Source organism: Macadamia integrifolia, chromosome 2, assembly GCF_013358625.1.
Source record: "Macadamia integrifolia cultivar HAES 741 chromosome 2, SCU_Mint_v3, whole genome shotgun sequence".
Classification (NCBI taxonomy): Eukaryota; Viridiplantae; Streptophyta; class Magnoliopsida; order Proteales; family Proteaceae; genus Macadamia; species Macadamia integrifolia.
This window is the reverse complement of record NC_056558.1, coordinates 10,460,959-10,478,286: the sequence shown is the minus strand read 5'-3', so window position 1 is coordinate 10,478,286 and position 17,328 is coordinate 10,460,959. Positions and strand designations below refer to the sequence as shown.

At 37.8% G+C, this 17,328-nt stretch overlaps 1 protein-coding gene across 1 annotated transcript; it reads right to left on the bottom strand.

Annotated features, from left to right (window-relative positions):
- Window positions 1-6,547: 6,547 nt before the first annotated feature.
- On the bottom strand, window positions 6,548-17,203 carry LOC122072035. Its single transcript, XM_042636545.1, has 16 exons — window positions 16,741-17,203; window positions 16,373-16,567; window positions 15,488-15,562; window positions 15,212-15,382; window positions 14,840-15,003; window positions 14,046-14,264; window positions 12,586-12,712; window positions 11,535-11,723; window positions 10,931-11,017; window positions 10,629-10,786; window positions 9,578-9,697; window positions 8,561-8,786; window positions 7,679-7,738; window positions 7,427-7,600; window positions 7,208-7,317; window positions 6,548-6,884 (listed from the first exon to the last, which is right to left on the bottom strand). Exons 1-16 carry the CDS (start codon window positions 16,924-16,926, stop codon window positions 6,719-6,721), a joined length of 2,427 nt encoding a protein of 808 aa, XP_042492479.1. The 5' UTR covers window positions 16,927-17,203; the 3' UTR covers window positions 6,548-6,718.
- Window positions 17,204-17,328: the final 125 nt, after the last annotated feature.

Sequence of the window (17,328 nt, the reverse complement as noted above, 5' to 3'; positions counted from 1 at the left end):
GGTAAAAAAGAGAAAATGAATTGGAATTTAAAGATCAAAGGGAATTCTGTTTATCACTTTAGTAGGGGCTGATCTAAATGTCCTAAGTTGAAGATTGGTCTATGAGTATGGTCAATGGTGTCAGTTTTGGTTCTCAAATGTGCTAATCTATGCTTTCATTTGTTGTTGCTGTTGTCCCCCATACCCAATGCTTTTATTGATTGGCAGCTTGAATTAAATTTTACAAGAATTTTCATTTCATGATACCAACTATGTGATGTAAGGCTGGATACAGATGTACCCAACTCCAGATAAATACAGATGCTCCAACATAGATCTGCTAATAGCTACCCCCACAGTAATAGTAAAACAAGCCTCTCTGCTGCACGAGAATAGGAACAAACCAGTAGTAACAATTCACCACTGTTCAGGATATGTTTAGGACTTTAAATATCCACTAATCACAACCCAACAGTTGGGGAACAATACCAGAATACCAACCACAAAATCTAGGCAGAAATAAGAATAGTTGAAAAACTGAGAAAATTAGGTGTAGTGGAGAAATACAGACAGAATACAATACCGGAATTTTATGCCAAATCTGAGAATTATTAGAACACACTAACCAAAGCCCAGGTAAGAACTAGTAAGAATTGGTAATGTTTACTTCAATTTCAGTCACTAGTCACCAAACAGATAAAAACTTTCAAGTTAACAATAAACTTTACACAACTACCACTTATCATCAGTTTCTAACAACAAGAACAAAAAATTGGGTCCATTATCACAATATCAAAACCGACAATGAGCGCTTTATTATCAACTAGATTGATCAAATCAAAATAAACAAAAGCATCAAAGACGAGGGAAGTTCCTACAAGATTCCAATAGTAGCATCTTCCTCATATCCAATTAATGCAACAAAGAGAAAGGGGAAGGTTGGAGATGGAAGCTTTAATAACGAGCAGAACATTATCTATTCCAAAGAACCCAGAGATATAGTATACATTACCAATCCATAAACAAAATCCACAAACGAAAACAAGATAAAACACAAATGAAAATAACATGGAAGGCCAAGGTAAATAGGAAAATAAGACCAGAGACAGATCCTGATCTGCTTTAAATTAGAAATGTTACTAGTGAGAATCGAACTCTGAGAGAGAGAGAGAGAGAGAGAGAGAGAGAGAGAGACGAACCTTCCAACTAAGAGATATGTATCAAAACCTCGATCTCTTTTAGATCGAGTAGATTTTGTAGCAGATCCAATAGATTTTGTTGCAGATTGAGAAGATCAAGCTTCTCTGTTGCAAATCGAGAAGTCTATTACCTATACACCAGCACGTCTCACAGAAGCATGGTAAGAACCCCACCCCCAACCCATTTTAGCATTATGAGAAAAAATATTATAGGGGAAAATTGTAAAACATTATGAGAAAAAATATTACAAGGGAAAAAAATTCTAACTAAAGATTCAAATAGCATACAAATACACTGCTACATAATATACATCTGCACTAAGAGGCAACCAGTAAAGCAGAAAATCTGGTTGCAGATTGTTACATCAACCATCACAACAGGCTTACAAGCAATAACCAGGAATCATCCCAAACTATGCATCACCACCTTCAACCTTTCCACCATCATCTACAACATTAAGTATTGGCATATTGGCGTTCATCAGTCATAACCCGCAGGTTATACATCGATACAAGGCAACATCAAGACTCAACTTGGCACATTCCCTTTCGGTAAGTTGTGCTCATAAAGCTTTACCAACCTAAGAAAGAAAGCAATTAATATCGTAATGTAAGCCACAGACTGGATAAGTAACCTCTTATATAAACAAAGAAAGAGGACTTGAAAAACAGAGTTGGCTTTGGAATTCAATTTAGTTTTTGAAATAATGTTAAGTGCTGATGGGGTTGAATCACAAAGAAGCACTAATCAGCACTTGACCATCCATAAGCAATAGACGCAATAAATCAAGATCACACATACAGAGGAGAGAATTAGAGGCTTAGAACCCAGATGGAGTGGCCCTTCTACTGTTCGTTCTCTACTAGATCATTCAAGTCCCTCACAAAAAATGATAGAAAGTGAAAAATAATCCAACACCTGAATCTATACTTCGCACATAATTATAGCAGATTGTATGACACATAAATTGAAGAGGACAAAAGACAAAGGAGCATGAAAGAATCCCACAACCTAACTCATGATTTCCCGATTAATAAAAGAAAGAAAGAAAAAAAAAAAAAAAAAAAACGTAGCATTCTAGCAACAGAAGAGTTATAAAAAACAAGGGAAATTATCTAGTACCACCCCTGAAATTGAAAATAACTTGGAGTAACTCCCAAAAATGAAAATAATGTCTACCGCACCCCTAATTTGTAACACTGTTAACTAAAAATGAGAAATGTCTATTTTACCCTTATACTTAAAACTCTAAATAGAGTCCATTTTCTTCTGAATCATTACATGGAAGGTCCAAGTATCAATATACACGTTAAACCAAACCAAATCGACAAGAAACCATTTCCAAATCAGACTGATTGGTTTGGTTTCAGATTCAGTCTTTCCTGAAACCGCCCAAGACCACGACACCGTGATGAGGATGCAAATGGAGCCGCTGCAAACTCCGGCCAAGCTAAGCTTAGGATTAAAGCGATTATAATCAAAGGGGGAAAGTAGAAATTAAGAGCTCCAATTATTGCAAAAACCCAAACTGTAATCCATAGGAAACATATCCCAAGCATCAAGTTTATACGGTGATCGATTCTGTAAAAACCCAAACTGTAATCAAGTTAGAGCGATTATAATCCACTCTAATTTTATACGGTGATCAATTCGTGTAACTCCTTGAATTCAGATTTGGCAATGTTTGTTGCATCAATTAAAAGAACCCACAAATAAGTTCAAAGCCTCCATGTTGGGCCTCTGTCCTGCTTCTTCTGTTGATGCCCTTGGCTCTTCCCTTTGAAATTATTCGTCTTTCACAACTCCCAGTTTCTCGGCTCAACTTCCGTCTTCCATCGATTGGAGGTAGAAAGGTGCAATCACGAATGTGAAAGATCAGGCAAGTTGTGGTATGTCTCTATGGCTCTTTGTATCTCTTCACTTGTATGTTAATTATGATGTCTGCTTTGAGTACCTTTTAGAAAATATTTCTGGTTTATGCATCATGCTTGATTCCTTACTTCATAAACAAGTATAAATACTAAGGAAAGCATTTCATTGAGTGGTTGGCTTTTCAATGTCCCACAAACACCAAACTGGTCCAAAAACTTAGTTGTTCTTCCTTTTTAGTCATCGATAACCCTAACAAGTTTAGTTCCTCTAATGTATATTGTATCTGTTAAACAACTTCTCATACCATATAACAAACTATCTCACTTACTCCAGGAGTTTTAGAAAGAGGCGTTGAAAAAGGGGGTTGTGAAGGAGGAGCTTGTGTGAAGGAGTGGGAGCTTGAACACGAATAGTTCAAACTCCTTGAATCAGAATTCTCAAAGGGTTCGACGGGTTCAGATTCTGCAACTTGGAGGTTGTAAATTCCATCGATGATGATTCTGGAACCACTTTTTCCTGCAAACCCATATTCCTTCTCCTTCTCACCTTCCTCTTGTCTCACTGTAACTTCTTCGTTTTCTTTCTCCAATACGCATCAAATTTTACAGAAGAATGTCTGCAACATTACAAACTCTAAAAAGAAAAAAAAAATCACAAAAAAGAGAGAATTCAAAAACAAATTCTTAGATGTTCTTAGGTGTAGTCTACGCAGGTGAACAGAGCAGAGCACCAGCGGTGACCAGAGGTTAGGGATATCAAAGCAGCGGTTGTCTACTTTACTAATTGGGGGCGAAAGTCATTATAGTAACTTAACATATCGATAAGGATAGATTGGTCATTTAACGAAAAAATGATTGATGACATCATCACTTAACTCCTTAAACCTAATGGAATGGATTTTTTAGATATAATTTTATGAAGATAAGGGGTCTATTGGACATTATTTTCATTTTTGGGTGTTCAAGTTATTTTCAATTTTAGGGGTGGTATCAGATAATTTCCCTAAAAACAAAGAAGAAAAACCCCAAACACAGATCAACATTGCAGAAGAAGAAGAGAGAGAATGTGTGAGTGTGAGAGTGAGAGAAGAGCGACTTACCTCTGCTACCTCTCACACTTGATGACACCCAGCGACAGAAATCGAAGTTTGAAATCGGAACTCCGAAACTTTCACTCGAACGCTGGGAAGACCGATTGCAGAATGGAGAAAATGAGAAACTCAACGGTCGCACCAACGTCGCTTGCGATCCAAACCGAGATTTACTCCACTCTATGATAAGAAGGAGATTGGCTCTGAGATGAAAAAGGAGAAGAGAGCATATCGGCTTTGAGATGAGAAGGAGAGAAGGTGATTGGGGAAGAGGGAAGGAGGAGATGAAGAATGAGTCTCAAACCGATAGGTTTTCCAAGTCATTTTACCGACAAATTCTAGGGTAAATTTTCCATCCAATTTTTCGAAAAAGGGTAGGCTTCTTGTAAAATTTTACTGGATGAAAAATTTCCAAACTAGAAAACAAAGGAAAATATGATTTTATGGTACAATTTTACAGGGAAAATTTTCCGAGCCGAAACAAATGGAGCCATACTGATTGCGGTTTGAGTCAAAAAATGGCCTCTCCATGCTCCAACGGGGGGAGGGTGGGTTATGAACTGAACTTCATTTTTAACAAACTGGCCTAAGAGATTCCAACAGAAGTGATGCAATGCTTTTTGTTACACCTTTTATGTAAAATGATTCTTAAGAAACATAAACCCCTTTGGGTGGGGGTTTCATGATCTTACCGCAGGACAGGTTAGATGAAGCTGAAATTTAGTGGACAAATAGATCCTAGTTACATGTCAAGTTTCAATCCAAATGGAGTTTTCCATATGACAAATTGAAGAAAAAAAGGAATTCTGGATTGGAAAGAGTGCATGAGTTATCAAAATAATGCATCGGCATAGAAGGATAAATCATTGAATTTGAAACCGTAATTTCATATGTAGCTGATCCATATCTTTTCTTTAATATCTAATCGTCACAATTTTAACATCCCTACCCTACACAACATGGCATAACTAGGTGGGGCAAGCCAAGTAAATTTTGTAGTCTGCATAGATCAAGGAACCCATTCACCTTCTTTTCTTAGGGACAATCATAAGCATTGTTCTTCTATACTCTCCCTCAAAAATAAGTTGGAAAAAAAAAATCCTGATTGCATTTCTTAAAAACCTAAAATAACAAATTGAGCTGGAGTCCTCCAGCAAGCTCCACATCTTCATACCTCTCCTCTCCCATTTCTCTCACTGGAAAGTATACCTACAGGTATCCAAAATGAAATTATTCTATTCATGGCATATAGCAAACAAAATTTTTATGTGTTTTTTTCGTAGAAGGAAAGGAGTGCATACAACTGTAACAAAATGCAGTTCTCTGGATCATTCAAGTTTCAAAGACACCCTACACTACAACAACCTTGCAAGTGGCAATACTCCTACAAAAGTCATCTTTTTATTTGGGAAAGAAGGGAAAGAAAGGGGAGCAGGTACAGCTTGGGTTTAGAAGGGGTATGGGGTCATTTACAATCAAGCATTCCTACCCCCATGGATCCAGCTTCAAATAGGAGATGAGTTCCCCAGATTTATGAAAGGGGAAAGGAGTATAGTCCTCTGTATCACTCATCCATGATTCATCCTTCATCAGGCTTCATTTTGACCCATAAGGATGGTGATGTTTAGATGCATAAAGTGATAATGAGATTAGCCAAATGTCAAATTTTAGGTTTCCAATCTGTCTTTTCTTATAATGCATTCTTTTCTTTGCATTACCAATGGTAGTATATAACAGCTATTGTTTGCAACAAAAATTTGTACCTTTACCATGAGGCATATGAAACTCCATTTAGACTGAAGCTTCACACCTGGGCGGGAGAGGATGCTACCTTCCTTTGGACAACATTTGAACCCTACCTGACTTGCCAAGTGTCACTTGGAAAGGACTGATTCAGGCTGATAGTTAATACATTGTTAAGAGTGATAGAGAAGGATCTGAAACGCCAAAAAGAAACCGTGGGGCAAATGCTGTACGGAAAATAAAACTCCTGCCTGCTCACATTCTATCAAAAGACAAGATAGCCATGCCCAAGAATTCCATTCCCAACAGCAAGTAAGGCAGCTCAGCTGTAGCTAACTTGTTTTCTAAAGGTAGCGCTAGTTGAGTAAGGTTTGCAGCTGCTAAGGTAAACTAGGGCATTAGCAGCTGAAACGAGAGAAGCCACTAACCTAATAGAGACTTGTCATATTTAGAATCTTTCCACGGTGTGCTCTGTTTACTATTCTTTCGTACTCTCTTCTCTTTACCACGCGATAGGTCAGCGAAGCATGAGCATGCACGGATAGTTTAATCTGGACCAATCTCTACAACCATTCTTCTTTCATCTTCGTCCTATCTCATCTTTCTCGTCCTCCTCACTCTAACCCAAATCTATTATACCAAAAAAATAAACAAGATATTCACTAATTGTATAACCCTCCCCCTTTTTTCAACATTTTATACTTAAATCAAATTATACTACACTTATAAAAAGTCTGTTTCTAATTATGAAACAGGTGAAACCTCTTCCCCCCATGTTAGCCAGTAAACATTCACAGGAAACAAAATTTCCCGGTAGTATGATGTGATCACAGATCAGCGCACAGGAGATGAAAAGAAAATGACGATAAAATACACAAAGAATCCAGCAATAAGGATGCCTCCATAGACAAAAGCTTGAGATGATTGCACAGGAAACCGGTATTCAATGTCGCAACACCTCATCTTATCCCTCTCAGTATCCAAAACATGATCTACATACCTGTCCCAAAATGCGGATAACAATCATTATTCCCTGGACAAATGAGGGAAGGAAAGGAAGGGGGAAACCAAGTCTGCAATCATTTAACCATAAGATTGGAGGAAAATGCCAAGGACACAAGTCATGGACAACATAAACCGTGGAATGACTAGGATCCACTACTGTAGTGGGACCCATGCCCCTACTACTCAAGCAAGATCCCAACCATTCCGGGGGCTCATGTTGCTGACCCGCTTGTGTCCCTACCACTTCCCAAGACTAAAACGGAAAAACAGAAAATGTATCAACAGCTACCATGCATGGGAGGACATAAAAACACTCACTGCTGAGTAAATATAGAGTTTTGGAGTATCTCTGAGCTGTTCAAGTGTGCGTCCCCTAACCGATGATCATACAACAAAGCAGATAGATCGACAAGTTGTTCCTCAAGATTCTGTTTTCCAATCACATAAAAAAAGTAACACAAGGTTAAGTGTACTGTGCCTATTTTTGAATATTTGAAACAGCATCTTAGATGATCACGAAGATTAGGGCAGCCTTACATCTAAGTATTTCTCAATCCGTTCAACTAACTCATGTGGGAAAGGTTCTGGTAAGTTGGTTGTTTTCTTGTAAAACTTCTCCAGCCATAGTTCGGTGCTTGACTTGTTCTTCTTGCCTTTCACTGGCTCTCCAAGCGGCGTTTTCAGATATTCTGCAGCAAAAGTCTGGACAGCCTGAACAAACAAGGATAAGGTTACACCTGCTATCTCTTCCTTGAAAAAAGAGATATGATAACATGCAGATTGTATTACCTCTGAAGTATCCCGAATTCTGTGAAGTGCAGAATCAACACGAGCATATATTGTGCTCCTCTGCAAACAAGAAAGAAGTCACACCAAATGGAATATGCTTTATCAAATATAATAAATATATATCTCTATCTGGCTGAATGCACACCATACTTCATATAATTAAGATCTACTTCACAATAATTAGATCTTCCTCAGTTCCTCCTAAGGGTTGTTTTAACTTCTGCCAATTGAATTTCCTGATCAGAAACACTCCCCCACCCCCTCCTTTCCCAAAATTAAGATACAATAAAAATAATAAGAACATATTAAACCAAGAAGCAGAGAGAAAATACAAAGAGAATAACCAAATCACTGCTGAGAAAATGGCCTCACCATCCTATATTCCTATCCTAATTCCTAATATGATGTGTGGGTCCTCGATCATCAGAACCCCCTCAAATACAGGGATAAAAGATAAACAAAATTTTATCCAGCATGTGAGTGGACAATGACATAAGTGTTGCTGTCAGATTACCATTTTCATAACCAAATGATACATGGCTGCAGAGCAATAAACATTACGCAGCAACTATAAAATATCCGGGATCCTAAAGAGCAGCAAAAAGTTAACACCTATATGATTCGTTGATCACATTCCCATTCGCATAATAAAATCAGACAGCTGGATTATTTCAACTTCATTATAAACAGGATTAGGTGATTGCTTGCTCTAGCAACCACAGTAGCAAATCCTTGTGTAAAACCTATCATTGTCCAGCAACATCATATGCTTCCAGTAGACTACCTTTATGGGCTAGCATTACAACTGTTCTCATCGACATGAAAGGTAGAATACAAAAGCCACCTTTTAGTGCAACAGGACCAATTACAATATTGGCTTACCAAAGCGACTTCTTGAAGCATTTGACTGATCTGAGAAGTATTTGAGAAAGGTCCAAAAGGATGACATCCTGTTGCCCAGAGCCAATTAAGAACTGGCCTCTCATGTACATGCGAAGCTTTTTCATAAGGTGCACTCAATCCACCCACTGCAGAAGCCAGACCCGCCAAGATGTGGCGTTGCGCTTGTGATGGAAAAGCATACCTTCTCTCAGTTTCTGAAACATAACTGACCAAGAAAAAGATTAAGAACATTATTTCGAAGCATCAGACCCTATTTTATTATGTAATTCAATTTTTTACCAGAGATTATTTAGGAAGGAATAGAATAATTTTCAACATAGGAATTGAAAAACAGCCTATTTAATGAGAAGACTAACTTTAAAGCTGACAGTCTGAATATGCGGAACTACAAATACTAAACACAACATCTGATTATCAGCTAACCCTCAAAGCTAAGATACTGGAGGAATGGATTATGAACATTTATGTATTTACTTATTTAGGAATCGTCCAACCAAAAAAGAGCTACTGAAACAAAACCACAAACCAAAACTTCACCATACAGAAGGCCAAAGTAGTATAAGGCATTTTGCATCAGATGAGATGATTAATCTAAGTATTTTCTACTTATTTAGCATCATTCATCCCTCAGGTCCATGTGAGACGTAGCTGGCATTGTACACTAATATTTAAAATGCACCAACATACCAAACACCATAATCTATTGACCTATTTCTAATGTGTTGGTCCTTGCCAACTGAGCTATGCCCTTGGGACCGAAGCATGTTTTTGGTTATCAGTTGCATTGGGTAAGTTTACTTTCAAGGCATACACACCGCAAACCAAATTTATATGAAACAAAATCTCAGTTTCTTAAATGGTGTGCCATGGACTGTACTGGACTAGGGTTCCACCAGATACATAGAAATTTTTTTTGTCAGAGATTAAGAATAAAAAACTAATGATCCTTCGACAGAAACAAAGTTAACTGAATTAAGAACTGCTTCCTGCACTCACCTCAAAGGTATCTTTTCATTTTGATGTTGAAGGACAATAACAACATCCTTACTTGTCCATACAAGACTTTCATCTTCCATCAAAAGGTTTGCGTCAACGTCAGCCAATGATAGCACGAAGCTGTGAATGAATGCACAAGGCATCAAATATAAATCTTAAGGCCAGCTCTTCACGCAGAAAAGTGATTCGAAATTAAACCATATTATCGACGGTCATTGAATCACGACAGCAAGTAAGAAATTAGAAACAAAAATGTTCCACAGCAATCAGCCAATCACAAGACAATACAGTAAGTCCAAATGTTTACCTCAAAACATTTTTACATGAAGAAAAATGAAACTACCACGTGCAGGAGTGCCCGAACAAATGCATTATACAAGTGTAGTTTTTTCATTATTATCATCATTAGTATTCATCAAAAAAAAGGAAAAAAGAAAGAAGCAGAATGGTAGACTAGCAACAATCATTTCCTCACAGGGTGCATTACATATCAAGCATTAGAGAAGCTTCAGTTCAGGTTTTTTTTTTTTTTTTTTTTTGGGGGGGTGGGGGGCGGGGTGGGTTGGGTGGAATAAAGTGCCACAAAATGCATAGTTTATAAGTTATTCAAATTGAATAAAGATTTGATGAGTTAAATTCTTCACGAAACTGCCACGCAATCCTCTTGAAAAGTTTCAATTCTTCACAAGTCTAGGATCATATTCCAACTATCACAAGTCAACAAGGATGAATTCAAAGCTCAATTTGTTGTCAACCATTTGGTCAAAAGCCTGAAAGGGTTTCTTAATGATAACAAGCACTCTGTTAACTCCAACCCCACAGAAATATAAATGGATGAATATTAGCAACTGAAACCTCAATCCACCACCACTTTTTAGACTAGAATAGTCTATTTTGCACACTGAAACAGAAAAACGACAGAAGCAGTACTTAATTCATGTCCTGGAAGTAATCAAAACAAGTTGAATTACAAAGTCACACTTTCAAATGGAATTCAAGTATTATTACTATATATAATTATCAAAATGACAAGAGGGAATGATGTTCTCACACAGGAATGACTCTTGTTCCATAAGTCCGGTACAGATTTCCTTGTTTTCTGTCTCTACTCTTTTTCTTATCCTTGCCACGTTTAGGACCATAAGTTGCCCAAAGAGGCTTATGCTTTATTATGGAATCACTTGAACCATCAGATTCATCCATCCAATGCTGAGGACATGAAAATAAGTTAGGAAGGAGACATCCATGAAATAGGAAATATAAAATCAAGAACTTCATATACAGGGGAATTCAAGGACAAATTTTAAGAATTCAGCATCCATATCATCAAGTATTCGATGAATTCAGACCAACCTGGCGAAGGAAATATTTGCTTGAGAGAGAAGGATCAGCAACCTCAAGCAAACCAGCAGCGAGCACATCAGCAGAACGTTCCATCTCCTGCAATAAGCAATTCCCAATATTTTACAGAAATCAGTGAACTCTCAAGTAGAAGAGTAAATGGATCTCTACTTATTCACCGCATCTGATTTGCCACCCTAAAGTTAGTTTATGTCAGGATATATCACAACTAGATACCTTTCACCAAATTTCAGTAAATAATAAGCTACAGAGCACAGATGATGCTAATAAAATGACACAATAGTCATCCATCAAAAGAGTGGAGGAGAGAGGGAAAATGATGTCTTTGACGCCTATTGAAATGTCTTCATTAATTAAAATAAAAGGGAGAAAGAATGCTACCTGTCTGTGTTCCCCATGCCCAGACACAGCCCCTGGTTTCAGGGGGGCAGGGGAATCTTTTCACAGTCCCTCTGAAACCAGGGGCTGTCTCCGTGCATGGGAAACGAGACAGGTCGTGTTCCTCTTCCCAAATAAAAATAATATGCCTATCTACAGGAAATGTTACCAATTCTTCACAGACCAGCATGTTTCAAAAGGCAGTACATTAACCTACTTCTTTGAGAATAGCACCATCCAAATATGTCTTGGTACGAACATGGAAACGTCCATCCTGCTTCGTTTCTTGTAAAGAATGACCCCGCATTGCTTTTGAAACAGCAATTGCTAGTTTCTCATGGCGATGCAGTGCATGTGAACCGCCTACAATTACTACTTCCTGCCCAGCGTGGACCATCTTCTTCACCTGAAAAGACAAAATAACCCACACAGAAATATCATAACTCTAACTTAGCATAATATCGAGTAAAAAGTCAAACAATATAGACATTCAGTCCAAGTATCCTAGGAACTACACCATGAAAAGTAAGAATCCTTTAAGATCCACACATGAAGTCTTATGCCTCACTTTCTAGGACAGAAAATGTACCAAAATAGAATGAGGCGAAAAATGAGAATCTCTACTTCAAAGGTCCCTCCCAGAAGATAGTTTTAACCATGGCTATAGCATCAGGAAACCTCAAAATATGCTCTATCCCCAAAATAAATAGCTCTGGCCCTTACTTTTCTTATTTGTAAATTCTATGACAGGATAAACTAACAAAGGAGGATTAAAAAGGCACAGAAATCACATTTGGAGAAAATGAATGTATTGCATAGCTCCCAACTCAACAAAGGACACCTTCTTACTTGGCCATATGTTCCTTTTGAAGGAGGAGGAGAATAATGTGGAAATTCCCCAACGTTCAATTGCTTGGAGTATCTAGGAAGAGAGAAGTCGGAATATTGTTTTCCAGAATGGTCAAGGACATTCTCATTGGCTGATAATGGACTATTAATCCTAACTCCTAAGAACCATGAACAGATATCTCCAGAGATGCATGGGGAACGTATTGAAATTCTCTTATGCGATTGTTCTTTTGTTTCTCTCATTTTTTAGAAAGCTTATTTTTTCAGGCCTTTTTGCAAATGTATAAAGCTCATACTATATAGCGGCAATTGTATCTGTGTTTTCTATTTCAAAAATTTACCATTACATTTCATAAGGGGAAAAACATAAAAACAGTTACTCAATTGCCTGGATATTCTTCAAGCTGGAGTTCACTCACCTCTGACTCAATCGCCTGGATATCTACACTGTAATTATGGCCCTTGTCCATGATATTGTAACGATTATGATTATGTAGAACAATGATAGGTATAAGCAACCTCGCGGTCAAATCAACAGCTTCAAACCTGAGAACAAAGACAAAAAATAAATAAGTGAAAAAATTACTAAGGTGGTACTAAACAGATCTAAGCTATTTTCTTTTCTTTTTTCCTCGGGGGGGGGGGGGGATGTAGGGAGATTGGGAGAATATCTTAAGGAGACTAAAGATATTGTCATATCCTCCATTAAATCTTCTATGAACATAATATATGAAGAATGACAAGGATAAGTAAGGAATGGAACAACAGTACAGAAACAGTTCTTGTCATGCACAATAACTGAAATTACAGATTTTCATCGGTTCCTTGGTAAGCGGGAAATGAGGTAACCCAAGCCCTCCAATCACAACTGCTGAATTAAATTCGACCTCCATCATCAAACCAAGGGCAATAGGGCAATTGTAATTTCAATCGACACAAACACATAATCTATATAAACTCATCCTTAATGCAGTCACTAATACTGATCAGACAAAAAGAAAAGCAATGTTGATCCACAGCTTCTTTGAAAGCACCTTCTACACCTAAAGGCCTAGGATAACCCAATGAACAACCACCAATTCTGGACCACAGACCAAGATCTACAGGACTGCACAAAGAAGGTTGAGATGAGAACAAGAAGCTATGTCACTCACAAACCAGAACTTCAGCCCCTATACCTGGCCCAATAAGCTATCATGTTGGTCAGGAATGATGACCTAAACCTTGCGTCACCTATCATTGAAGAACCACCTGTTCTGCTCCATGAAGATACTCCAAATCTGTCATAAGGTGAACCTCCAAATAAACTGTACCTCTCAATCAAGGCTGCAAAGTACCCAATTCACATCCTAGATAATGCCTAATGATCTTATGTTGTCATAATATTCTCATCTTATCTATACAAACTTGTTCTCGTAAAGGGAAAAAATTGCATGATCACAATGGAGAACTAAATGCTGGAGTATGGCATGTAATACGACTCAGCTCTCAGGGCTTCAAAAAACAGAACGGATAAGTAATCCTTTGCCAGAATCAACATTAACCAATAAATAAAAAATCCTGTAAAGTAGTCCATTCCAAATACATTCTTAAACATTGCCAACATTCTTGTATACAAAAGGCAACATGAAGAAGCAGGTATTACAAGGTGGACTTAAGGCAGTCCAGCAGGGCAAGTATATGAGATTGTAGATTCAAGGTAGGATTGCAGTTAAAAGTTCATCTATCGTGCAGTACACATGGCCAAGAGCATACTCTTTTTCTTTTTTAGGTCAGGAGATATTTTTTCTCTTACTGCATGACACTTAGTTTTTATAAAAAAAAAAATAGAAGGAAGGAGTATACACAATCAATTGCATGAAAATGACACACAAAATACCTTACATCAGGAGCTATGACATGTTCAATTGTGGTTGAAATCAAAGCTCCAAGCTGTCCCAAAAACAAATCACGAGTAGAGCGAGCACCAGCGGCAACTGAACCCCTTGAAAACATTAAATTCCATAACCGTGGTACTGTTCTATAGCTGACACTTCCTTCTTCAGTTTCAATCTTTCCATATGTGCAAGGGCCTGCTGAGAGGTCAATTACAACAAATCTGGACAGCATGGAAAGAGAATTAGATCCAAACACCCCCCCCCAAAAAAAAAAAGATAAAAAAGAGAGAGAGAGAGAGAGAATGAATCATAATAAATCACAAAATAAAGGAATTGCTAGCCACAGCATGACAAAGAAGAGCATATTCTGCTTTATGTAAACAAATACAGGTTGAATATGAAACCAAATTAAAGGCTGGCTAGATGAGCACCAAAAATCTATTTTCTGAAACATTTACAAATAATAAAGAAATCCTGTGAAAAAATAATACTTTATAGATCTTTCCAAACCAAAGTATCACAAGATTCATGAACAAAAACAAATGGGTCAAGGAATTCACTAGATTTATACCATAACTGTACATAGATCCCATAAAAATTATAATTGGTTAAAAAAAAAAAAAAAAAGGAAAGAAAGAAGAATCCCTGACATTAAAGGATCATGTTACCAAGATCTTAACAGTTTTTTTCTCAAAAAAGCATCAAGCTAGCAGATGTTCACCTCAATAATAAAAAATAAATAAATAAATAAACCAACACCAACATTCTTCTCCATGTCAGTAAACCTTAATCATACCTGCCTGAGCCCAACCAGACTTGAGATGCTCCACCTCCATTGTAACGGTAACGGTAAATGTAGTCACCCTCCTGTTTTTTCATTTCTTCCTCTGTGAGCTCATTTATTCTGCCATACATTAGACTGTCAAGATCAATTTCCTTGTTCCTAGGATCCATTCTGACCTGCAAAAAGAAGAAAAAAAGTAAAGCAATCACAATCCAAAAGAAAATTAGTAAATAGCAACACCATAATTAACGAGATTTCAAAAATTAACTTTGTGATTTCTTGCTAGATGAAAGACAGACAGTACTCTACAATAAAATCAACTGCAGTGGGTGCGAGGGAGGGGAATAAGCATAGCAGCAGATGCAGAATATTGATAGTCTATACCTTATCAAAATTAACAACAAATATTACACTGGGCACAGGCTTGTCTACAATCTCAGCTGCAGAATATCCTCCATGATCCATGTCAAATATGTAAGAATATAGTTTCTGGAATATTGGATCCACAAGCGTTGCATCTATCTCAAACAGAGGTACTTCCCTCCCATATTCACTCTAGAAGACATAGGCAAGTTATTGCAATTCATTTAGACCAAAAATTCCCAGTAACATTCAAATATTAATGGAAGAAAAAATTAATAGCACAATACAAGGGATCACCTCTCTTGCAGATCCAGCTAGAACCATAGCCTCCTTCATTGCCTTCTCGAGTGCTATTAGTTCTGGTTGTCCAGCCTGCACTCAGAAACAAAATTTATGACAAGCACATTAGACTAAACAATATAACATCCACCAAATAGTTCAACTAGCGCAGTATACACTAGAAGGTCAGCAACTAGACATGAACCTCTCTGCAACCAGACATGAGAAATCTTATAACAACTGTTACGTATCCCGTGACCAACAATCTCTAGCTTCATTCTGTACTCTGATATGTATGCCCTAAAATTTTCAAACCACTAGTTGCATATTTCTCCCTGCCACTCCTCTGGACTATAGAATCTGACACTAAACCTCAATTTCCCTCTTCCATCAATTAAACCAAAAGGGTTGTCCGTCACATAACTTTTCACTAAATATCTCAGTCTAGTACTGTCCATTCAACCATTCTAAGTCAACATTGAAATGTCCAGCATCCAGTCTCTAAACCACACATATCAATGCTAAAAGCTAATCATAACTGTCCATTGGTTCTTTAGTTTTTGTTGCCATCGGGTACATCAATGTCCATAATAATTTCCTCTTTTCCCACTCAATAAAGGTTCTCTTCCTTGCCTTCAAAAAGAATGTGCACATTAAACTAAGCCAGGCACATCCAAGGCAACTCAAAATTTCATTAATTGTTTTAGGATATAGAACCCGATATGGTGATGAACATGGCATAAAATAGCACATAATCAAACAATCTCCTAGCATACATGCGAAAAGCAAATCTAAAAGATCAAGGCAGAGACTGGAGCCGTAAAACAAGAATTTTGAATACCCCGAAGAGCACCAAGCCGGATAAATGGATAAGCCATACTGGCAATTGAATCAGAAGCGTACCGGAAATGCATTATATACAAGATGGTGTTCAATATCGATTGGCTCGCCCGTCTCCAAGCACGCGGGCCTATGGGATGGGAAGCTGCTTCTCAGAAACTCCTCCAACTTGTGCGAATCAACAACGTATCTATAACCCCCATCTCCATTGAGACCGATAAGGACTATATTAACTTCAAGAGGGACCTGGAATGGAACCTGCAAGACAGCTACAGACTTGTATAAATCCATGAAATGTTTTGTTCCTACTAAAACTCCCCATCACGATCTGAATTATAGTGTGGAATTCAGAGTTACTACATAATTTGATGCCGAAACTCAAATAGATTGTTAAGAAAAATGGAACGCAGTGATATTAGATAATCAATTACCTCAGCACGAGAGTGTAGCATTCGTCGAACTTCTGAACGAACAGTATCTTTGACATCGTGAAAAGCTCCATGATGCCACTGCGGATGTCCCGGATCTCTACGAAAAGCTTGAGGAGCCGATTCCGTGTGCCAGAGAAGAAAACCGAGACAGACTAAGAACAAGGAAAAGCGAGAGAAAAGATTCATTTCTTTCCGATGGTGTTCGAATTTTTAGACGTTACGAGACTAATAGGAGAGAGAACCAAAACCCTAGTTTATATTCCTCTTCTGAGTATTTCCGCCATTGCTGCAGAGCTCAGAGTCGGGCAACGCGCTTAATTTGATGGTTGATCGAAGTCCGAAGAGGGACGGGTCAGGAAGAACACGGACCACCACCTGTCCGAGCAATGGACCAAGAAACGACTCAAGAATGTTTCTGTTGTATATGCGCAATCGGAATCCGGATCCGAATCGAGCTTGATCAAGATAGATAGCATACTCTTCGGAATCGTCCCGAGACGAATCTGTTTAGTTTTTCTATTTCGTTTTCCTTGTTTTTCAAAATAAAAATTTATGACTGTTTCTGTGTTTAAAAATGGTAATGAAAAA

Excerpts from the sequence above, each read along its gene's own strand:
- LOC122072035 (XM_042636545.1), bottom strand. The coding sequence starts at position 16,926 with ATGAATCTTTTCTCTCGCTTTTCCTTGTTCTTAGTCTGTCTCGGTTTT. Across the intron at positions 12,713-14,045 it reads GTCATAGCTCCTGATGTAAG|GTTTGAAGCTGTTGATTTGA; the intron begins GTATTTTGTGTG and ends CTTTGTTCTCAG. Across the intron at positions 10,787-10,930 it reads GCAAATATTTCCTTCGCCAG|CATTGGATGGATGAATCTGA; the intron begins GTTGGTCTGAAT and ends TCATGTCCTCAG.